Source organism: Pseudonaja textilis, chromosome 1 (assembly GCF_049901715.1).
Source record: "Pseudonaja textilis isolate UNSWEBS1 chromosome 1, rPseTex1.2, whole genome shotgun sequence".
In the NCBI taxonomy this organism is placed as follows: domain Eukaryota; kingdom Metazoa; phylum Chordata; class Lepidosauria; order Squamata; family Elapidae; genus Pseudonaja; species Pseudonaja textilis.
This window is the reverse complement of record NC_141990.1, coordinates 222,986,320-223,009,465: the sequence shown is the minus strand read 5'-3', so window position 1 is coordinate 223,009,465 and position 23,146 is coordinate 222,986,320. Positions and strand designations below refer to the sequence as shown.

The following is a 23,146-nucleotide window of genomic DNA, read 5'->3' as shown; positions in this document are numbered from 1 at the left end:
CTTCAGAAGGGTGGAAGGCTGAGTCAACTGAGTCAAACTTGATCTGGTAAGAATCGAACTGCCGAACTGCTGGCAGTCGGCAATCAGCAGAATTAGCCTGCAATACTTCATTCTAACTAGTGGGTCACCACAGCTCATGGTTTAACATGCTGACAGTAGTACAAATCCTCTTTTCCATTGGTTCAAAATAGAGATTCTATAAAAATCTTTGGAAAAATACGACCTCAAACCTCACTCATAATAATCCAGTGAGAATACCATGGTATGATTTATAGATTTGAGTTTAGAAATTATAGTTTTTGTGTTTGAAAACAATTGTAGACATAAAATATTTCTTCTAAACCTTGGGATAATGTTTGATGTGGTTAGTACTAAATATCTACTTTATTCAACACCACTTTTTTCCTGTGACAAGTCAGAGCAAAAAAACAAAAATATCATCCTTTCAAGACTGCTAACTGGGTAACATTGTTCAAATCTCACAAAAAGACTTTGCTGTATTTTGTTGAGCCGCTAAATATCTGTGCAAATAATTTCATTTGGAACATACTAAAGTGAATAGGTAAGAGTTTTTCTGATTCCAGAAAAGTGTATTTTAGAGAATGTTGAGTTCCTTTCATTTGATATGTTCTTTCTACAAAATATCTGCTATATAGAGATTCCTAAAGGAAAACAGATTGTTCCCTTGACTGAATGTGAGTTCAGGATCAAGAATCCCAGTCCCCTCCTGATATCCACGATTCCTCTATCACCAATACAGAAAAACAGCTTCACCACATCAACCATCAAACAGCTTCCTGCTCCATTTTATGTGCATTCCAATGGAGAATCTAATGGGAAACAGGATGCAGGTATGAGAAGCTGCATATGCCAAAACACTAGCAAATTTTGTGGAATGTGTAAGAAATAAATATTACTGGAAGTGTGGCTAATTATAATAAAAGATTTCAATAGATGAAAAAAATACAAAGCTTGGACTAAAGCATGACCATTTGTTTATAATTAAAATGCCACTCAGATACCAATTCTGTACCAAGGGCTATGTAAGTGCAAAACCTGGTCTATTATAAATGCTGCACCCTCGTCATCTACATAGAGAAAAAATGTCTTAGGAAAAAAAATGCATTACTGCTATTATTTTATGATTTTGCAGATGTTTTTCCAAAATGTATTTTTGTTTCTCTATAGGTACCTCTCTTCCATCATCCTGCCCTGGAGTCAAACGGTACAGGTATTACCATTTCCCAACTCTTGGAGATTATAATGAGTGTTTAGTGAAATGGCACTGGTATTGCCTCAGACACTGAAGTTTAATCCTCAAACAGTTAAAGCACTTTTTAAAATGAATATTGTCCAGATGTAATGCTCCATGTTTGATGTGTGTCTTTGAAGTTAGGTATTTAGCTTTGAATAGGAATGCCATTGATGTACACATTGCTCTTCATCAGATTCTTTGGTCCTTTCCTCATTTACACTTAAGCATGAAACAAACGTGCCCGTTCAACATGTACCCACCCATCTCAACACACTCCTCCATCGCCATAAAATTCTTCTTCCTTGCAGAGCTGCTGCTGTGTTCAACAGGCTTGCAGACTTTTGGAAAACTGTGGTGAACAAGCTCTTGCATTCTAAGAGGATAATATGTATATTCTCTTTATATAGATACTCAGGGATAGAAGACATGCAGAGAATATCTATTGGGCTAATGTATAATATATAGCCCTAAATCAGAGGAAGCAATTCCCAACTATTTGGGTGGAAAATGCAAGTTAAGTCAGTTCAGAATTGGCATCCCACAATATTATCCCATATAGGCAATTTAGGAATATGTGATGCCTCTCATATTAGGCCAAGACCAAATGGAAATTAAATATGTTTATTAATAAAACCCCATAATGATTAATAAAAGCCATTTTGTTCAATGATGACTTTCTGAAAACTACTGATTTTAGGAACATCAGCAAAAGCTAGTTTTATCATTGTTTTCAATATTTTTCTTGCTATACATGTAATAAACTTGAAGTGCTTTGAATTAAACTGTTCCAGGTTTATTGCACTTGACAATTTGCAACATGTTTTGCATTTTAGGCTTAAATGGTAGATGCCACCCTACAACCCTAAGTAAATGTTTTAAAAGAGAGATTATTTACGAAAGAACACATCATCCTTCACCAATTAGTTACGTTTAAGTTCTTAGAATTCAGGTGAACAGAATATTTACTGCAGACATTGTTGTCTGCTTATATAGACATCACATTGTTTATTGCCCGAAGAAATACATTAAAATTATTACATGCATTTTTAACTCCTAAGCATCAAGTTCACATCCATTCTATGTTACTGTTTTGCTTCTGAGTTTCTGAGGTTTTTTAAAAAATATTTTTCCAGTAGTTGTGATAGGAAATGTATTTCTTCTTTCCATCATTGTTTCACTAGTTTCTTTATCAAAATCCTTCTCCCCAGAAGGTAAAGTGATTAACCATATTTCTCCCTAAGGACAAACCATAGAGAAAGGGATTATGAAGGAAAATAATTAAACAATCCAACCATCAGTACCATAGTTTCTATGAGGAAACTGGAATCCCTTTGAGACTCTACTTAAAAAGGAAATGCACCCAGTGTTTGTTCTACCCTTTTTTCAAAAAAAAAAAAAAACAATTGAAGAGGAAAACAGGAAACAACTGTAAAGTGTACTTTGATTGGTGGAACTATGAGCCATCTATTTGAAAATATTGTTATAAATTGTTTTTTATTATCATAAACTTATTTAACACCTCCCACTTCCTGTTTAGGTCCTTGTGGTGGAACCCTGAAGTACCTTCTGTGACTTCAATGCTACGTCGAAGTCTCTCTTTGAAATCTCAGATTGTATTAGGCAACAGACCTAGGTGGCACTTGAGTCAAAGCAGATCACAGGTTCTTCCTCATCGAGAATTCATATGGAAGCCTTTCCAAATTGACCCCATACTTCTCAGGACAGAGAATGAATACTGTGCCAATACCAAGGGACTACATAAAGTAATCGGTCAAAAATACTCATCACATGATAGCAGAGAAACTAGTCCAAGCATTAAGTTTGTGTACCAGGAACCATTAAACCATGAATTTTTTAATAAGCTACACTGAGTTAACAGCTGGTCAATGGGAAAGCAGGCAGTTTCCTGTTCTGATTATTTGTCACAAGACTTTAGTGTAAAGACATCTTTAGTGAATGAGAACTTGGAGCCTTGACTATGAAGACAGTAAATTCTCTTCTTTCCACATATAAATTGCAAAGTGTTCTGAAGGACAGGGGTTTTCCTCCTTCATTAATATCTTAAGCTGCATTTCCCACCTATTTGTTTTGCTGATAATAAAGAGGGCTATGTGTGGAGGGAGATTGTGTGACAGAGGAGAATTGTCGGCAGGAAGTTTCATGAACCTATTGGAAGTTTTTACCTTTTTCATCTCCTCTTGATTATTTTAATCATTTGCTCTCTAATGAGATTCAAAATCAGCTTAATGAAAAATCAGTGAATGAATTTAGAACAAATTCAGTGAACAAAGGAAGAGTTCTTCCTTCTTACAAATATCTCCTCCACCATTGAACACATACTATTTTGGCAAATGTTGCTTTGGAAAACTTCTTCACCTGCAGTAGAATGTAACTCAACACTTTTCTAGTAGGAAAAATATTATGCCTAACTAATGCATGCACAAAGTTTTCTTTTTTATGATGGAAACATTGCAAATTCTAGAAACTCAATTTTATTGTTCATAGGCAGTTGTAAGGATATACCTTTTTATTACTGCAATGCACAAAAAGCAAGCAAAACTGTTACTGTATTTATATCCTTTGCGTGAATGTATCACTCCCCTACTTTTTAGGAGTACACTGACAGATCTGGACTCTTATTACTGCCTTAGCTCATAATTAAAAAATAAAACATGTATGCATTATAGTACATAAAAATGTGCTGAGGATGCAAAGATCATAAAATAATGTTTATGTTCTTAAAGTTGGGCAAAATGAAACAAATCTCTGTTAAAGTATATTGAAGCCATGTATCGGAACTTGTATTTGGTTATGGATTTGGTATGTTAATGAAATTTGTCTGTGACTTACAAAGGTTAACAGATTTTGAAACTTGTTCAGACTGGATTTTGTTCTGTTATTTAAAAAAAACTTAAACAACTTAAATGACAAATTGTAAGTACAGTGCTGAAAAATACATGAATGTATCAGAAATATTATTTTGCTTTTGTATTGTTCAGATTACAGATTGAGGAACTTTACATGTCTAATGGTCATTTATGTTTCACTGAAAAACAGTATAATAGCAACTAAAAGACATGGAAGATTTATGAGTCAAATTTAAGTTAATTTACACAAAGAACCTAAATATCTGATTACATTTGGCATCCTTGGGTATTTTTTCCTATTGACAACATGACCATTTTTGAAAATATTTTCTAGAATTTTTTTCCAAAAATAAAGTTTTTAATCATATCTTAATTAAACACCAATTTATGTTCTAAAAAAAGAAGTCTTATTTTTGTTATTTGTCTTTATAATTAGACTGTTGCTAGTCTAGTGCTGTAAAATTATAAATTTGACCAATAAGAAAGAACACAGAACTTGAAATAGATTAATGAACAAAATATTCATAAAGTATAGAAATTATGTGTATCCCTTTCATATAGGCTAAGCAGAATCAAACATGGCAACGCAGCTATTGGTTTTTGTAGAACTGTATAGCTAAACAGATTTTTCTATTGAATCAAAGTGGCTTGGCAAAGTGAAACAGTCCTCTTTGATACTAATTGAAGATGTCAGAGCAAAGTCCCTTACTTTTTCCATGTTGTGGTACCACTTTATTCCAGTGATGAGACTGTAAAGCAGCACAGCTTGTGCAGAATGTAGTAATGTAATGCTTAGAATGCCATAACTGTTTTTGTTCTCATGAACTTAACGTTGATAAAATTTACTGAGCACCCCTTAAGTGTATCTTGCTATTTTATGAATGTTTATTCAACTATTTTTACAAATCAGTGTAGATTTTCTTCCATACCCTAGTCAATATGCATTCATTTTCCTTAGTGAAAAGCAGCTCTCTTTGCTCTTTTGGTGCACATTTTAGAACATTACACTTCCATTTGTAGTATTGTATCTGAATCGTGGAGTGCGTGTTTCATTCAATACTCCCTCTATCATCTGTGATGAATACCCCCATTAATGAATAAAATCCAGGAAACTGTATTATTAAACACTTTCCTTATTTATTTTAAAATGGATACTATTCATAGATGTAAAATAAAACTTCTCACATGGCATGTAGTTCTTGAAATCACTGTCAGTTACAAATGTCCTCATTTACAGATTTGTGAAAAAAATTCAGTCTACATTCTGCATATTGAGGCCTGCCTTGATAGGGTGCATGTAGAAAAGAGCCATATATCAAATATGAATGCAAATAAGGATCACCATGCAAAAGTCTATGCATAGCAATCATTGTTCAATTTTCTTACATTTTTTGTGTCAGCATATATTTTTTACCAACCATTTGTCAACCATCAATTTTTTTTTGCACAGTTGCACGTCTTTGGGACTTTTTCATACTTTAAACTTTTGTATTCCATATAAGATCTACTTGACACACCATAACTTAGTAATTTTCATTATTGTCATCTTGTTGGGAAGAGTTTTTCGGATTCAGCTATGTAGAGAATATTTCAGTTGCAACTGCTACTGTTCTGAAGAAAGCATATTTTTCATTATGTATTAGGCATGGTGCAATTAAAGAACAAGAAAACGTGGTTTTCTTAATGGATTACTCTTCAGAGCAGAAAGGATAGAGAAATGAAAAGAAAATTAAAAGTTGAGCAAAAGGATCTGATACTTATTGCAGTTTTGTCTATAACTGCACAAGAAATCCAGATTCAAAGGCAGGGATTTTTCCAACTAGTTTAGGTTGTATAGTGAAATTTGCCAGAAACATATGGAGAGGGCAGAAAAGTCTGCACGACAAACTATTGTTGAAAGGCTTGGAAAATGCCTTTCTTCTGAGGATTCGATTTTCCTGCTGAGAGAGCTCCGGTGCAAGGATACAGACAACTGCTTGAAAGCTGGATCTTTTTATTTTTCAGGAAGGCGAGAGATAGCAAGAAGTCTGCGTTCCTGGGCTAGCTAGCTTTGTATGATAAGCCCCTGATTTATATACCTTTTTCTCATTTTGTGTGTGTGTGCTTGTGTTTGTATTTCTTAATGTTTTAAATCCTGTCAGGGGTTGTCTTCATTTCCCCCGGAGGGTAAACTCCGCGGGGTGCAGAAGGCAAACTTTGCGGGGTGGTTTGATTGGATTATCGGTTTCGTCCTAATCTTTTTTAGCTTAATGGTTTCTTATATTTGTTTTGTGGCAATCTCCTGTCTGTCTCCTTTGCAATATATTTTGTGTCTTTTGTCTGTTTGTTTTGCTGATTTGGCATGTCTTGTGTTTGTAAGGGTTTTCTTTTCTTGTTTCCTTAGTTTTCTTAATTATTTGGGCTTTTGTCTAAGGGGCTTCTTTAATACCTTTTATTTGATTTCTTTTCCTATACAAGTTTGTTTTATGGCTGGCTTGATGTTCCCTTTGGGCTTTTCCTGCTTGGGTGACACCACTGTCCTCATGAAGTTTCCTTTCCACACTATCAACCCACATGTAACATGGATTTAAAGCAACAATATTTTTTGACAGGGCAGGTATACAGCTGGCCTGTAAATAAGCCATTTATTACAGTAACCTTGAGAAAACAAAATACTATTGAAAGCCGCACAGAACAGGAACAGCAAGTTTTGCTAAATTAAATTTAGGACACTCCCACTGTAATCTTGCACACATCTACTTTAAAACAGATCTAACTGAATCAAATGACGAGGGATTTGCTCATCCGTATGCCAGATTTACAGGCCTATAAGCAAGAATGATCACAGCCAGAAAAAGAAGGCATTTCTGTTGGTTTTTTTTAACTTTTCAAACTACCGTAGCAAATGGTTATTTTACATGCAGCAAGATGTACAGAAAGCAATCCGATTTGTTTCCTTAAACTGGAGACGGTGGGTCAATCGTCACAAGGTATTTTTCTTTGGGCTGAAAGTGGCCCGTAAACCTCAGCCTAGCACACCCCAGACTGGGAGGGGCACACAATCGGAGGCGCCCCCCCCAAAAAAAAAACACCCCGCCCCGCTTTTCATTGGCCGACGGAGCCTTTTTGCCATTTCAAGTGCGAGCTGGGAAGCGTCCGAGCGCAACTCAAAGGCGAGGCCAGATCGATAAGAAACGCCAACTTCGTGCGGCCGACCGCCATCGCCCTCCTCAAGACAACCTTTCAACGCGGATCTATCATTGCATCCAGGGACTCTTGGGGTCAAGCAAATTTGTCACTTTTCTTTTTTCTTTAAATCGGAAGATCTGATTTCATAGGCGGCGGCGGCTGCTCCTCCTCCTCTTCTTTTTCGGGCCTAACTTGTTCCGCAGGTGGCGGAAACCGGAACCCTTTGGACCCGGAACGGAAGGAAAGAGGGAACGAAGAAGCAGCGGCGGCAGGAGCCCTTTTAGTTTTTTTGTCCTCCGCCGCAGGTCACGTGGTGGTGGCACGACCGCTCCTTCTTCCGCTGCTTCCCCCCCCCTCTCTGTGCCGCTCTCCCCCGCGGCGGAGAGCCCGGTGCGGCTGCAGCATGGCGGATACGACCTCCCAGGTGCTGCTGGGCTCCGGCCTCACGGTACTCTCGCAGCCGCTCATGTACGTGAAGGTGCTAGTACAGGTGAGACCTTTGGCCCCTCCAGCTTTTCCCTCCTCGTGCGAGAGGGGAGGGGGTTGGGGACGCCCGAGAGGGAGGGACCACCGTCAAGCGCTCAGGATTACCCAGGGTCGACGATCGCTCTTCTCTCTGGGTCGCTGTGGACCCTCGCCCTCGCAGGATCTCATACACACGCACACCCGTCCCTCAAGTCTCCAGGCCTTTTATTCCCCTTCGGCTTGGGACGACCATGCTTCTCTCTCTCGTTCCCATGTGAATATAGTCGCCGACCTGCAAGTAGTAAAGCCGCCGCTTGGTGAAGGACACGGATCCTCCAGCTCTTCCCGGTCGTCGTCCCCCCCGCCGCCCCCACTTCTATTCGGAGCAAACCCCTCCCCCTGCAATCTCTGCCTCTTGCCTAGAAACACCAGTAATGTCCGAGATTGCGTGGGGGGAGAGACTGGAGCCACAGCTAGGGTTCCCCCCTTTTTTTTTTCCCTCTCAAGAGTTCAATTTTTTTCCAAGGAACCTTGCTTTGCGATCAGGTAAATAGCAGAAACTTAACTTTAGTGCAGGCTTTTAGTCCAGTTCTGGTGCATGGCGGGACAGGAGCCTTTGGCCCCTTGGCAGAGGTCTCGGTTGTAGAAAGAGTGCTTCCGCTGAGGTTTGGCTGCCGTGAGGCATTCGGCCAGTTGCTTGTCACACTCGCATGCTGTTCTGCCACAGATGCTTTTGGACTGGCACTCCGTCTCCGAGGTTTTACACAGCAGTTTGTAGCGCTGCCATTTTACTCTGTTGTGACACTTCAGAGAGAGCCTGGTGTGGCGATAACAGCAGTCGTGCAAGAAGCAGCAGCGATCCACCGCATCCAGAGGCTTTCCAAAGCCGCCTGTTCCACAGTGGCAGCCGTAGAGGTTGAGTGCTAGCAGTGGGATTTGCAATCGGTCCCCATAACACAACAAAGTCGAAATCATATCCAGGACGCTGCGCTTTTCTCTTTCGCTGCCCACGCTTGGTATTGTTTCCTGCAGGAATAAAAGTCCCACTGTAAGCCAGAGGGCAGCCTTCATTGCAGAAGCCAGTTTCAAATTTGTTCGTTCCACTCAGGTATCTTTGCAAGTGAGCTGATTTTCAAAATTCCAATCGCTTTTCTAGTTTTATATGAACCTCATATTTAAGTCTGTCTTATTTTCATTGGTCTTGTCAAAGACACTCCCAGACAAACTTTCTGTAATTTCAGACTTCTTTGTTTGGTAACGTTGGTGGTTGTTTCTGGCATGTTGTTCCTTATACTTATTTCATTCTTGGCTGAAAACCCTAGTTTTCTAAAAACCACAGTCTCCCTGTACAATGTGCTTTCCGAACAAGAACTTCCAGGAAAAGTACAAGCTATAAAAGAGTATTTGCATTTTCAGGATATGAATACATGAATCCTTGCAATTTAACCTTAAACCTTTGAACCGTACATTTGTAAAGAGCAATGAGATACTTGTTAATTGTATAACTGTCCAAAAAGGGCCACTCAGAACCTGGGAGACATCGAGCTGTTTTTGTATGGAAAACATCCCCTGTATGTGTACTGTGAGAAATCAGAAAACTTGATATTTGTTTGCCAATAATACTTTCTGCTAAACTGCAGATCTCCTGAATAATTCATGTGAATTGGAATGTGCATTTGCCATGTTCCTAGCAAATCAATCAATGAATCACCAAAGCGGTTTCATCTTAAGAATTAACCCCCTTATTGTTTTATAACTATCCTAGTCAGCATAATTTGAGGTAGCAGGATATGTTAAAGGAAGTTTCCTGCTTTAAGTAATTAAATCTTAATAGCAAAATACTGCAAAAGAGTGATAAGTGGTTAGATTTTGTTGCTTGGGGGGGGGAACATATATTTGCACTATAGTTCTAAATTTGTATATAATAAAAAACAATGTCATTATCCAATATATTGAATTGCGGATTACCTCAGTATTGGTCATATATTCCAAAAATCACAACTAATAGAAATTGTGCTTTTGGCATTGATACTTCTACCACTGGTATAAGAAGGAACTTCTTGTTAATGAAATAATTGTGTTAATGCTGTGCAATGCATGCTGTCTGTTTCTTTGAGAGAATGTTCAATTTGTAAGCTATAAAGTTCACTGTGGATTGTCTCTATTTCAAAGGTGGGATATGAACCCCTCCCTCCAACTCTGGGAAGAAATATTTTTGGTCGGCAAGTCTATCAACTGCCTGGTCTCTTTGCTTATGGTGAGTCTATAATGTATGTATTTTGCAAATAAACAGCCTAAAACACAGTAGGATTGCCGTAATTATGATGCGTATGTGAGGAATACATACCTTTGAACTAGACTTATCAGATATGTTATAATAGGTTTGCAAAAGACAACTTTTGAAGAAAAGAATATTTAGTTATATAACTGAATTTGGTGCATACAAGTGAAACTCGAAAAATTAGAATATAGTGCAAAAGTTCATTTATTTCAGTAATGCAACTTAAAAGGTGAACCTAATATATTAGATAGACTCATTACATGCAAAGCAAGATAGTTCAAGCTGTGATTTGTCATAATTGAGATGATTATGGCTTACAGTTCATGAAAACCCCAAATCCACAATCTCAGAAAATTAGAATATTGTAAAAAGGTTCAATATTCTAGGCTCAAAGTGTCCCACTTTGATCAGCTAATTAAACCATGACACCTGCAAAGGGTTCCCGAGTCTTTAAATTGTCTCTCAGTCTGATTCAGTAGGAAGCACAGTCATGGGAAAGACTGCTGACCTGACGGTTGTGCAGAAAACCATCGTTGACACCCTCCATAAGGAGGGAAAGCCTCAAAAGGTAATTGCAAAAGAAGTTGGGTGTTCCCAAAAAGCACATTAATAGAAAGTTATGTGGAAGGGAAAAGTGTGGAAGAAAAAGGTGCACAAGCAGCAGGGATGATCGCAGCCTAGAGAGGATTGTCAGGAAAAGGCCATTCAAAAGTGTTGGGAACTTTTACAAGGAATGGACTGAGGCTGGAGTCAGTGCATCAAGAGCCACCACACACAGACGGATCCTGGACATGGGCTTCAAATGTCATATTCCTCTTGTCAAGCCGCTCCTGAACAACAAACAACATCAGAAGCGTCTTCCCTGGGCTAAAGAAAAACAGACCTGGTCTGTTGCTTAGTGGTAAAGTCCTCTTTTCTGGTGAGAGCAAATTTTGCATCTCATTTGGAAACCAAGGACCTAGAGTCTGGAGGAAGAATGGAGAGGCACACACTGCAAGATGCTTGAAGTCCAGTGTGAAGTTTCCACAGTCTGTGTTGATTTGGGGAGCCATGTCATCTGCTGGTTTGGGCCACTGTGCTTCATTAAGTCCAGGGTCAACGCAGCCGTCTACCAGGAGATTTTGGAGCACTTCATGCTTCCTTCCACAGATGAGCTTTATTGGGGATGCTGACTCATTTTCCAGCAGGACTTGGCACCTGCCCACACTGCCAAAAGCACCAAAACCTGGTCCAGTGACCGTGGGATTACTGTGCTTGAGTGGCCAGCAAACTCGCCTGACCTGAACCCCATAGAGAATCTATGGGGCATTGCCAAGAGAAAGATGAGAGACATGAGACCAAACAATGCAGAAGGGCTGAAGGCCGCTCTTGAAGCATCCTGGTCTTCCAGAACACCTCAGCAGGGCCACAGGCTGATAGCTTCTATGCCACACCGCATTGAGGCAGTAATTGCTGCAAAAGAGGCTCAAACCAAGTACTGAGTACATATGCATGCTTATACTTTTCAGAGGTCTGATATTGTTCTATGTACAATCCTTGTTTTATTGATTGCATGTAATATTCTAATTTTCTGAGATTGTGGATTTGGGGTTTTCATGAGCTGTAAGCCATAATCATCACAATTATGACAAATCACGGCTTGAACTATCTTGCTTTACATGTGATGAATCTATCTCGTATATTAGTTTCACCTTTTAAGTTGCATTACTGAAATAAATGAACTTTTGCACGATATTCTAATTTTTTGAGTTTCACCTGTATCTAAACTAGATATTTAAAAATAATGTCAAAACTCTGTCTATATTCCCTTTGGAATTTCAGCTAGTAAGCAGTGTTTTGTTAGTAAATATTTTGTCAACATTTCTTCCTGTGCTTATAATCTTTTCAAGATCATATTTTAAATTCAATTTAGATATACATATGCACATTATAGCAATGCCATATTTTCCCCGAGTGTGCAGTTTTTACAATAACTTTTTTAAAATCCCTGTTTAATGTGGGGATTGAGTATCTGTTTTGAACTATAGGTTTCTAGTCTTTGGCTATTTTGGGATTAAACCCTCACTTGGTTGCCTGTTCCTGATTTGATTTTTCTTCATGAATTTCTCTAATGATAGGCGCTGAATTTCTACCAGGTTCCCAATTTGTTGTTTCTTTGTATGTTTATTCAAAGCAACCAGTTATTTTTAACTTTCGCTCATCCTTGTTACTGTTGAGCAGGGAGGACAAGATAATAAGGCTCCAGATGTTTGGGGATTACAATTCTTGTTACTCCTTAATGCTGGTCAGAGTAATAAGAGTTGAGAATTGATAAGAGAGCTACAGGCTGCTCATCCTTGCTATATAGTGGATAATAGAGTCTGGTAAGGACATTATATGATTCTGTTGCCTGCAGATGTTATGTGCAGCCAGTGCATACTTGAATGTCATGGATGTGGTTAATATCAACTTAATATTTAATATTTCTAATATGGCATTAAACAGAATTAAACTAGAATTTTCTAGGATGAGATAGTTTCTGATATGTGGTACTTGTGGGAGAAGGGTGAATAATAGGACAGATGCTTACCTCTGTTTCTGTTTTCAGCAAAGCACATTATGAAGATTGATGGGAGGGCTGGACTCTTCAAAGGTTTAGCCCCTAGACTCTGGTCAGGAGCCATTGGCACTGTAGTACACAGTAAAGTTTTACAGGTATTTTATAATTTAGTTGTATATTTTTTTTAATAAACAAAATATTTCCGATTTCAAATACTTTATAATGTAGGTCATTTTTGCTTGAATTTTGAAAATAACCTCTTAACAACTTTCTTATAAGTTTCTTTTTCAGCCTCGTCTGGTTTATTGTTCACTGCATATCTCTATGTGTGATTTGCATTCATTCTACAAGTACAGATTACAAATCACAGCTCAAAGCACCTAGCACTGTACTAGTTTGATGTTCAGTTCTTTGGTTATCAAAGCTTTTTATTCCTAGATTGTACAAATTTTATTTGATTTTAATGTATGATGTTTAAACATTTCTGTGATCTACCAGGATTGCTGCTACAGTTATTTTGTTAGGCCAACTTATAATGATGGTGCTAGGTTACATAATGGAACAAGTATGGAGCACACAATCTAGTTATCCTATAAGTAGTTCTCCCTTAATGACCATTTGTTCAGTGATCATTAGAAGTTACAGCAGTGCTGATCAAATGGTACTTATGCCCAGACCCTGAAGTTACCGCCATTGCAGTGCCCCTGGGGTCATGTGACCAAAAATCTAGGTATTTGGTGACCCACCTGCACTTGAGACCTTAGGGATGCTTCAGCAACCCCCTTTTCCTCAGACACTGAACTGTTCTGGTCAGATTTACATTTTGACAGAAGTTGTGTGTTTGCATTCTTCATTGACTGAGTAAGTCAGTGTGTTGAATTTATAATTCTTGTTTATGGTGCCTTTAATGATATGTATATAGAATGTATAGGCCAATGTAATCTGGTTTACAGAGCTTATCACTGAAGTAAAGAATCTCAGAAGGAGCATGGCAAAGAATGTACATTTAATGATGGTAATAAAAGGTTGTGTGAAGGTAACTTATGAGCTTATATCTTTATATTTTCTTTCTAGCAATGCCAGAATGCTGACCAAAGTGAGGTATGTCACGAAGTCCATTCATAAATAACTTCCCAGTAAAACTCCTTTTTTAAATTAAAGTTTATACTGCAGTCTATGGAAGTAGAAAGCTCTGCAGAATTTATAAATAAAATTGATATTATACTTGGGATTGAGGATCCCATTAGCTGGTGGTTTTTGAGAGTGGCTTTTTTTTCCTTTTCTCTTTAGGAATTAGGGAATACTCACAAAGAATCTGGCTCCTCTTTCGATCAAGTTATCAAGGAGGTAAGATATGGGATTCATTTATCAGGGGAATTGGCTGGCTGTGGATTGTGTAGAAGAGCATTCCTCACCTAACACTTGCCAAATGTGTTGGCTGGTGGATAATTGGAATGGTAGTCTGAAACCAGGAGATATGAGGCAACAGCCTGTTTGCCTACACTATAGATTGTATCATCAAGAAGTTGAAAAGCATGAATATCTTGTTAGCATAGGAAAGTATAGAAGTGAGCTGTTCCTTTGCTGTCATGATATTCTGGCTCCTGTCAGAGCTATATAGAAGCTAGATAAAAACTAGAAGCAAGGAAACAGACAGTATGGAGATGAGATCTGCTTACCCACCTGCTTACCCAACCACCTCCAGTGCTGAGCGCTCCCTTGGAGTCCTGGCCAACCATCAAAACTAAGTTTTGATACCTTTCTGGGAAGGTCAGAAGGGTGGGAGCAGTTCTCATCTTCAGTAGTAGAGTGTTTCTCAGGACAGGGATCTATAGCTGAAAAGGCTCTTCTCCTTGACCCTGCTCACTGAAATTCCTTAGATGAGACCTGTTGGGATATATTTGGGGTACACATCATATTGGGAGGTGTCTAAGGTGATAGCAGGGCAATGATTTTTTTCTTAAGTAGCAATAGCACTTAGACTTCTATACCGCTTCACAGTGCTTTACAGCCCCCTCAAAGTGGTTTACAGAGTCAGCCTATTGCCCCCAACAATCTGAGCCTTCATTTTACCCACCTCGGAAGGATGGAAGGCTGAGTCAGCCTTGAGCCTGGTGGGATTCGAACCGCCAGATTGGAGGCAGTCAGCAAAAGTAGGCTGCAGTGCTGCTTTCTGACCACTGAAAATGTGATTTGAAATAGGCTGAGCAGTGATAACGAACGAAAATGTTTAATCTTACTACTTCAAACTGTATGATAAGCGGCAGTTATTTAATCCTTTACTGGAATCTGTAGATGGGGCATCTTGCCCTTTTTCTGGCTAACCATTCTTATATGTCTCCAACTTAGACCTCTCAAGAGATGATTGCACGTTCTGCTGCTACGCTAGTCACCCACCCATTTCATGGTATGTATGGATTCATCTTTCAGTTCAGCTTCAATCATGTTATTGTAATTCCTAGATACAGAAGAAACTCTCCCTCTACCATCAGGTTTTTTTTTTGGCTGTGCATTAAAGCAAGAGATGGCTGTCTCCTAGTCCTTCCCTGCTATGTTCTTACCACTTCACTGCCTTTAAGTTGCAAACAGTTAGTAGTCATTGATAATGAACTATTTGGAAACATTTCACCCTACCTTCCTTCATGGGCCTTAACTAGCTAACAAGGAGAAGTGTTAAAAACCACCATGTAATCAAATACACTGGGACCAGCAGCAAGTTAAATGTCTGTGAATACACAAATATAACCATGACAATCAAATCAATAATGATCAAATCAAGATCAATCTGGCCATGCTTGAGGACGTCCTTTGAAGAGAGGCAATGAGAGGAACCCATCTGGTGAGGATGTGCAGCTGATGGAAGGGTCCTCTTCTCCTGAGCCTCAGTGAAATGGGTTTCTAGATCAGGGATCTCCAAACTTGGCAACTTTAAGACTTGTGGACTTCCACTCCCAGAATTCTAGGAGTTGAAGTCCACAAGTCTTAAAGTTGCCAGGTGTGAAGACCCCTGTTCTAGAGTGTTGTAATATGCAAGAGGGTCTTTGATAATGACTTCAAAAGGTGGGCAAGTCATATTGGGGAGGGCAGTTCGATTGAGCAGGGTAGTCCTAATCTCAAGTTTCTTCCCATAGAAAGAGACCTCTTCTCATAGTACTTTGAACTGAGGCACCGTGGCTGATTCAGTAAGAGTTTTGTGTCCTCCCACATGCAGCACCTCTGAACACCTTGGCCACTGGATTTTATCCAGTCTGATTACCTTAGAATTGTGAAATGCCACTGCAGTAAACCAGATGCAGTTTTAATTCAGGAAGATATCATTGTGGCCAGATGGGCCATCTGCAGGAATGGCTGGAATTGACGTTCCAGCCTCAGCTGAGCAAAAACAACCTTGGCCATAATCAAACTTGATTATCTCAGATTCAAAAGAGTCCTAACAGATGCTGAACCTGACATTTTCAAAAGGAGCTCTATTTCAACCCACATGTTGCATCCACCTACCAGATTGGTTGTACCATTCAGGAGCATAGCTGTTTTGCCTGGATCTTGAGTTAACAATCTTGGGATTATATGCTCCTGTATAAGTGTAAGTGGGTAGAGGAGTACAGGTGAGGTCTTAACAATAGTTTTTCCCTTTTGACTCTTCTTATTCTTTAGTGATCACCTTGAGGTGTATGGTGCAGTTCATTGGCAGAGAGACCAAATACAGGTACACATCTTTGCAGGGAGGTTGACTTCATTGGGGCTTTAACCCACACAAGGGAAGGAACTGAGGCTGGGAGATAAATTAATGTATGATGTCAGAAGTGTTCTGTTGTTGAGATTAGTAATGGTGTCTATGGGAGAGGCAATCACATATTATTTGTAGAATCTTGATGGATTGTTTTTCCCCTTCAATTTTCAGCGGAGTGTTTAGCTCTTTCGTCACCATATACCGGGAAGAGGGCATCTTTGGATTTTTTGCGTGAGTACTTTTTAGAGTGTGTTTTTACCATTTTTTCATACCATGACAGCTTGCGCAGGGATCGGATGGATTTTACATAGGATTTTCTCAGAATGAATACAGCATGCCACTGTGTATTGTATTAGTTACTGGAGAAAGGCTATTATTTGCTTGCTTTCAGAAGGCATCTGATTGGATGTTGTGAGAGACAGGATGCTGGATTAGGTGAGGCAGAAGTCTTAAGCAATGCACTATCCCAAAGTGGGTGGCAGAAACGGTAATTTTTTTTCTTGGTGTTGCTCAGCCTAGTCTTGCACATGGTTGACCAGTTTCCTGCCATGTGAGCAGTTAGTGGTAACTATGTTGTCATGTCAGTATTGAAGTTATCCAGTCTTATTACTAGTCAGCTGTTTTCATTTCAGAGGCCTGATTCCCCGTCTGCTTGGAGACATCCTATCCTTGTGGCTTTGTAATATGCTGGCCTACCTCATCAATACCTATGTACTGGAGAATGGGGTAAGCGTTCTGCTTGTAGATTGCTATGTAGTTAGGAAGCAGCAATGGCTGCTGAGGCTCCATTTGGTTACGGTTTTCTGGTATTGGCCTTGAAGGTGCCTGTTCTCACGGTGCTGCAGCATCCTCAAAAGGCATACATGAAGTGAAACATGTTGAAACAGGCATACATGAAATAAACACTTTCTGTTTCTGTCAAGTTATTCTGAATGGTTCATGACTCAACAGAATTTAAACTTGAAACCAAGGTTTGTTCTGGGCTCTAGCAAAAATAATTTTGAGGTAATCTTGTAGGGCAAGAAGGTAAGACTGATACACCTCATTTTTCTTTCCCCTCTTTCTCATATGGTTCACCCCTACAGCTTCTATACCTCAATTTAGCTGCTGTCATGTCACTGCTGATGTTCAGATGCCTAATACCCCACATGGAGCACAGTTGCCTTGGGATGATTTGCAACCAAACATACAATTCTCAATTCTGTATCAGGATGAAAAACGTGGATTATGGTACAGGCACAGATTACCAACATTAAGTATTGGCTTTAGGCATACAATGGTCTGTGCAAAGAATGCTTTATGCACCCCAGTATTAGCTAAGTCAAATATTTTTTTTCTGTTCTCAATTTATACATGTGGCTGTCTGCAACCTATACATATACTAATACATATTAGTACCATGTCTTCTTTGTGGTTAAGTTGGCTTTCTCAAGCAATGCATTTTGATTACAAAAGCAAAGGGTCATTTTTGAAGCACACAAGGGGATAACTAAATGTAGCCCCTATCAGCACTTTCTTAAAAGAACCTGATTGTCCTCAGTGGCTGCTGCATGCCCGAAAAAAGCTCTCCTTGGGTTTAAGAAGTTGTGGGCAGGGCAGTTTTTAGGCTGTTCCATGCACTGAAGCATCTTCTTGCCTTGAACCCAAAGCCCTGCAGAGTTCTTTTACCTTTTGGTCAAAAGTTGGGAATGGCCTCTGTTATTGAGGAATCTGTGTTTTATTGATGACTCTTCTTTCTAGGTCTCCACCATGACTGAGATGAAGGGTTACTCTCAGGCTGTCACTGGAGTGAGTGTGTAATTTAATGTCTTTTTTTCCTTTGGTGTAGATGAAAGGGAAAAGTTTCTGAGGGGACCACTAGCTTCATAGCTCACTTTTAAACCTTTGGTCTTGGTGCTCTTGAGAAGGATGCTAGAGAGTGGTATTTACCTAATGGTGTTAAAAACCCCTTCCAATTTTCAGCCTTCAGAATCTCTGCCCAACGTTGGAATTTACTAATTCTTCACTAGAGATGTATCAAATGCTGTTACTAGGTGCAGATTACTTTGGGGGCTTAGCTGAGTAATTGCCAGTTTTTTTCCTTTCCTTTCCTTTCCTTTCCTTTCCTTTCCTTTCCTTTCCTTTCCTTTCCTTTCCTTTCCTTTCCTTTCCTTTCCTTTCCTTCCTTTCCTTCCTTTCCTTTCCTTTCCTTTCCTTTCCTTTCCTGTCCTGTCCTGTCCTGTCCTGTCCTGTCCGTGTCCTGTCTTCTATCAGTGTTAAGATTTTATCCTTCTGTTAAGCCCATCAAGTTGCTGTTGTTCTGTATGGGCATGGTTAGTGGGAGTTCTGTCATTATCTAGTCCTCTGTCTAATGGGTGAGGAAAGAGTGCTGGCATATTTTTTCCACTGATATATCATGTATTGTTACTTTCAGTTCTTTAGCAGTATGCTGACCTACCCTTTCGTACTTGTTTCAAACCTAATGGCCATTAATAGCTGTGGGTAAGTGCACACTCTCTTTTCTCTCACTTGGCTTTCTTTTGAAAGCACACAAAGCTCAGTTTTATTTTTCAGGCCATTTTCTTTCAATAACTATTGAGAATTTTAGCAGTGTGCTGCACCTTGCCACAATGTTCATGTTTTCAGTAATTGCTCTTGGGAATGTTCATACCATAGCCAAAGAAGCTAAAAAAAAAGTTTGTGACTTTTTTATGGGAGGCTGTAGGGATGACTAAAAGAACTCAAAGGTTTTAATTTAAAATTACAGTAGGCAAAAAAACCCATTATTTTATAGAGCCCTGCCTAAAACCAAAATATCTGTGGTTGGAGAAACAGCTAAGAGTTTCAAAAAATTTAAAGACATGTGGGTAGCAGCAAATCCAGTACACTTTTAGAAATTCATTATGTAAGTATATAAAGTATTGAAAAAAGTCTGGATTTTTTTCCTTTGGTAATTATCCAATCATATGAAATAGGAATCTATGATTAAGTTTTTAGGAATAACCCTGGAGCAATAATCTGCCTGGATTCTGTGTCTTTTCTGTGATACATTGTACTATAGAAAAAGTTTTGCTGGTAAAAAGATAAATTTCAAATTTGCGAGATCAGATCTTTTTGGTTTTGTATTCCACTTTTGAATCCTTGCAGTAAAATTACCACTAGGTTATGAAAATGGCAATCCTCTCATTTGTGCCAAATAGCCACTATTCAGAGCCTTCACGTGTGTGTGGATTCCATTTAACTCTTGTCTGCACTTTGATGGCTGTTCAGAAGTGAGTGCAGGTTAGCTTAGTATAATGTACTGTAAGGTGAGCAAGCGCACCGTAAGTCAATAACAATATGTTAAGAAATATTTCAATTTGTTAATTCTTACGATAAAATCAATCAATTTTATGGTATTCCAAATGCCATTACAGAATGGGGAAGACTACTTTTAGTTTGTGGTTGCTAATTTGCTAAATTGTAATTTCTGTTCCCGTCATTGAAAATACTGTGTTAATTATTCGATTGCTCTGCCATACAGAAGCCAGTTGCAGGCCAGTTTCCTGTCAGACTACCTGTTGAGTTTTGTCTCAACCACCTTAGCTCCTGCTTGATCCCCTTTCCTTGTGTAGCAAAAAAGGGCTGGTCTGGAAATGGCCTCTAAGCTGTGATCTTCAGACAGGTGACTGGCACTGAAACCTGGTAGGGAGTGAATTCTGTAAACTTTGCCTTCTATTTTCCAGGCTTGCTGCTGGCTTCCCACCTTATGCACCAGCGTACAGCTCCTGGTTACATTGCTGGAGCCAGTTGCATAGGGAGGTATGTCTGAAATGTCTGTCCTTCCTTACAGGATCCTGATGTTTTGCTGAGAGATGGGTATAGAATTGACAAGGCAGAGTTCCTCCTTTGGGCATGCCTACTATCTAAGTAAAAATTCCAGACAAAGTTGTTCTGCTGTAGTTTATAGATTACCCCCCACCCTGCTCACTCACTGCATACTATCTGGCCCTCAAACCTCAGCTGCTGTATAGTGTGTAAATTTCAGAGGGCCGAAATGCTCTGTCTATAGGACTCTCACCTGCTTCATTTTCTTCTCATTTAGGGCAACATGAGCCGAGGCAACAGCCTGTTTTTCCGGAAGGTGCCTACAGGAAAACGATATGTGTGGGAAGAAAAGAGATTTCAATGAGTCCACAGCCTTTTGTGGCTGCTTCAGATACACAGAATGATGGCAGTGTGTTGATTTCTATACAGTTTTTTTTTTAAAAAAATAATCATTTAACCTTGGGAAATGGACTTGACCATGAGCATGACTTAATGACAAAAGTAAAAGTTCCCCGCTCTTGGGTAATTGCCAAAAAGCTGCCAGTCTTGGGGTGGGGCGGGGGAGGAATGGAGGCTTACTGTTAGTGAATAGGGATATTTTTTTAACTTTCTCCAGAGAAAACCATCTATGTTGGGAATACTCTGCCCCTCATGTTCTTGCTGTACTACCCAGGTATTACTGCAACTTTGGTTGCAAAGCCATGGAAATAAGCTGCTCCTGGAATGAGATGGGTTCTGTTTGGCCTTGTGCATTTTGTTTGCAGCTGCCAGATCAAGTTGGGGAATGTGGACCAATTTTTTTTTCCTTACCCAGGGAGAAAGTCATTTCTCAGTCTTCATTCTTTTATTGTTAAACATTGCTTTAGTTTTAAGCCCAAAAGAAGAGTCTGATTGTCTATACAGAAGGTTTGGCATTACCAGGAAGCAACTACAGCCTATGTTCTGCCACTGAGCAGATTCAGAAATCATCTCTGACTGTTTCTGCAAAATGCTTGAGGGAGCTTTACTTTTGATGGCCACTGAAAGCTGATGCCATTTTCAAAAGATCACAGTATGGATTAAGAAATGCTTTTCCAAAGTCAACACAAATGTTTAAAAAGGAAGCTCTTGTTATGGGGAGAAAGCCACTTAATTGGTTTTTTCCCCACGCTGCCCACAAATAAACTCACATAGGGATAGCTTTAACCTAAATTGAATTCTGTGCAATATTTCAGTCAAAAGTTGAGTGTTGAAGCTTTTGGGCATAAAAGTCTTTCATCTGGCATTCTTGAGCAGCTTCTAAATAAATAACTATCTTTTGAAGATAGCTATTCTGCCTCAGGATGGAAAGGTATGAAGTAAAGTCCTTTGGGTACAAGAGATTCCAAAAGAGGTGAGGTTACCCTTATAGTTGTGCCTGGGAAAAAATGCTGTTCAAAAATGTGATCATGAAACTTACTGGCAGTGCAGAATGTTACGGGGTTAATTCAGTATGTTCTTAAAATTCTATTAGAATTTTATAATGCCAATAAATCTATAAGTGTAACTGGAGGACATAATTGATATACATTTGTAATATGGTCCTACCAGCTACCCAATGTGATAGACCATAAGCTTGATCCCATGTCTTCATCTTGTGTTATCTATGTCTCTATCTGGTAGAACAAGAGCTTTTTCTGTCCATTTTTTATTTTTAAAAAGAGAAGATTATCCATATTTGATCATGCCACAGTCCCAAAAGAAATTGTTAAGTAGGTGGGAAATTTAGATTGTGAGCTGTCCGATTCTAAAGTTTGTTGCCTCCATATAGTTGAGTTATAATATAATGATGACCAGCAATTCAGCAAGGGTTACATTTCCACACACCTGCTCCTTATAACCCCTCTAAATGGCATTTAAGATGTTTTTTTTAAATTTTGGGATTAGAAAAGGCCAGCTGTTTTTGGCATGATAGATAGAAGTAATATATTAACAAGTAGAGATAATTAACAAATACCCATGGTGTGTTATGTGGTGAAATGACGAATGCAGAAAAAGTAAATACATGTGAATTCTCCTAGTGACTGCTACATGCCATGATGCACTTGGGCAAGATGTTTAGAATTTGAAGGGGCTAAGGTAGCTTCAAAAATTAAGCTGAAGAGGCTTAAAGTCCTACTCAGGAATATATCTTTCTGGTAAACTCTTGACAACTGAATGTGTTCTCCAGACCTTGTGGTATGATAGTCATTTACTCCTATAAGAGTCTGGGGCCCTGTGGCTTTGTTTAAATAGCCCAAAACCCATGTTCTGATGCTTAAAAATGGTGACTTTATTCTTCTCACTGATAAACTGAGAAATGGTTCTTCAGTTATTCTTAAAATATCTTGTCAGAAGTATGATTTTTTCGGGATGTGGGCAGGGAGGAATGGTTCAGGCTAGTGGAATCTATGTCTTAACATCCATTGTTCTTCAGAACACTGCATTTTACAAATGCAGGTATCAACTGGAGTATTATGGTCAGAAATCAAATATTATACAGTGTTTATCTTATTCATTATTTGGGATTCACATTTGAGATCTCCAAAACTATTTTTAGCATTTTACTGAGCCTCTATGACTGTGTCAAAGTGGTGTTAACATGTCAGAACATATTGAAGAAACTACATTCTTGCATGCTTGAGCTGTCCAGCCTGCTGGAAGATCTCATTCAGTGACTGTTGTCTGTCATTGGAAGGTTTGGGAAGCCCAGTTCATAATTTGATAGCCAAATTACTGATTAAATTCTAATATAAAGTTATCCGATATCAAAAGGAAAGGTAATGGCGTTATAGTTTGCAATGGTATAAGGCACTTTACAGTCTAATGTTCTGTTGAACTTGCTACTTCTTATGACATAAGCAGTGCACATACTATAGATTCTCCATAACATCATTATTTCATGAGTAATCCATATAATTTCTTGGCTAATTCTGCTACTACCATCTAAGTACAGTTTTTGCCATGGCATGAGTTCAAAAACGAATCTGCATAATCCCAAAGGGAGCATCTACCAGTGTTCAGAAGAAAACTGATAGGGAACCAGCCTTGGCATTTA

At 39.0% G+C, this 23,146-nt stretch overlaps 2 protein-coding genes across 3 annotated transcripts in view; both read left to right on the top strand.

The window, feature by feature from the left end:
• The window catches only part of AGBL2 (AGBL carboxypeptidase 2), a 32,924-nt gene extending 28,407 nt beyond the window's left edge, over window positions 1-4,517 (top strand). Inside the window, exons 16-18 of the mRNA XM_087920645.1 lie at window positions 657-851; window positions 1,189-1,231; window positions 2,793-4,517. Coding sequence (XP_087776771.1) covers window positions 657-851; window positions 1,189-1,231; window positions 2,793-3,126 — 572 coding nt within the window. The 3' untranslated portion in view covers window positions 3,127-4,517. The remainder of the gene's footprint in view (window positions 1-656; window positions 852-1,188; window positions 1,232-2,792) is intronic.
• Window positions 4,518-7,658: 3,141 nt separating this feature from the next.
• Window positions 7,659-21,683, top strand: MTCH2 (mitochondrial carrier 2). Of its 2 annotated transcripts, XM_026708039.2 has the most exons (13): window positions 7,659-7,780; window positions 9,928-10,012; window positions 12,624-12,730; window positions 13,650-13,676; window positions 13,866-13,922; window positions 14,925-14,982; window positions 16,230-16,281; window positions 16,477-16,536; window positions 16,938-17,031; window positions 18,046-18,093; window positions 18,719-18,786; window positions 20,010-20,085; window positions 20,369-21,683. In XM_026708039.2, exons 1-13 carry the CDS (start codon window positions 7,694-7,696, stop codon window positions 20,453-20,455), a joined length of 906 nt encoding a protein of 301 aa, XP_026563824.1. In that variant the 5' UTR covers window positions 7,659-7,693; the 3' UTR covers window positions 20,456-21,683. The 2 variants fall into 2 exon arrangements, with proteins under 2 accessions (XP_026563824.1, XP_087776772.1); XM_087920646.1 differs by lacking the exon at window positions 13,650-13,676.
• Window positions 21,684-23,146: the final 1,463 nt, after the last annotated feature.

Excerpts from the sequence above, each read along its gene's own strand:
- MTCH2 (XM_026708039.2), top strand. The coding sequence starts at position 7,694 with ATGGCGGATACGACCTCCCAGGTGCTGCTGGGCTCCGGCCTCACGGTA. Across the intron at positions 13,677-13,865 it reads AGAATGCTGACCAAAGTGAG|GAATTAGGGAATACTCACAA; the intron begins GTATGTCACGAA and ends TTTTCTCTTTAG. Across the intron at positions 17,032-18,045 it reads CCTATGTACTGGAGAATGGG|GTCTCCACCATGACTGAGAT; the intron begins GTAAGCGTTCTG and ends TCTTCTTTCTAG.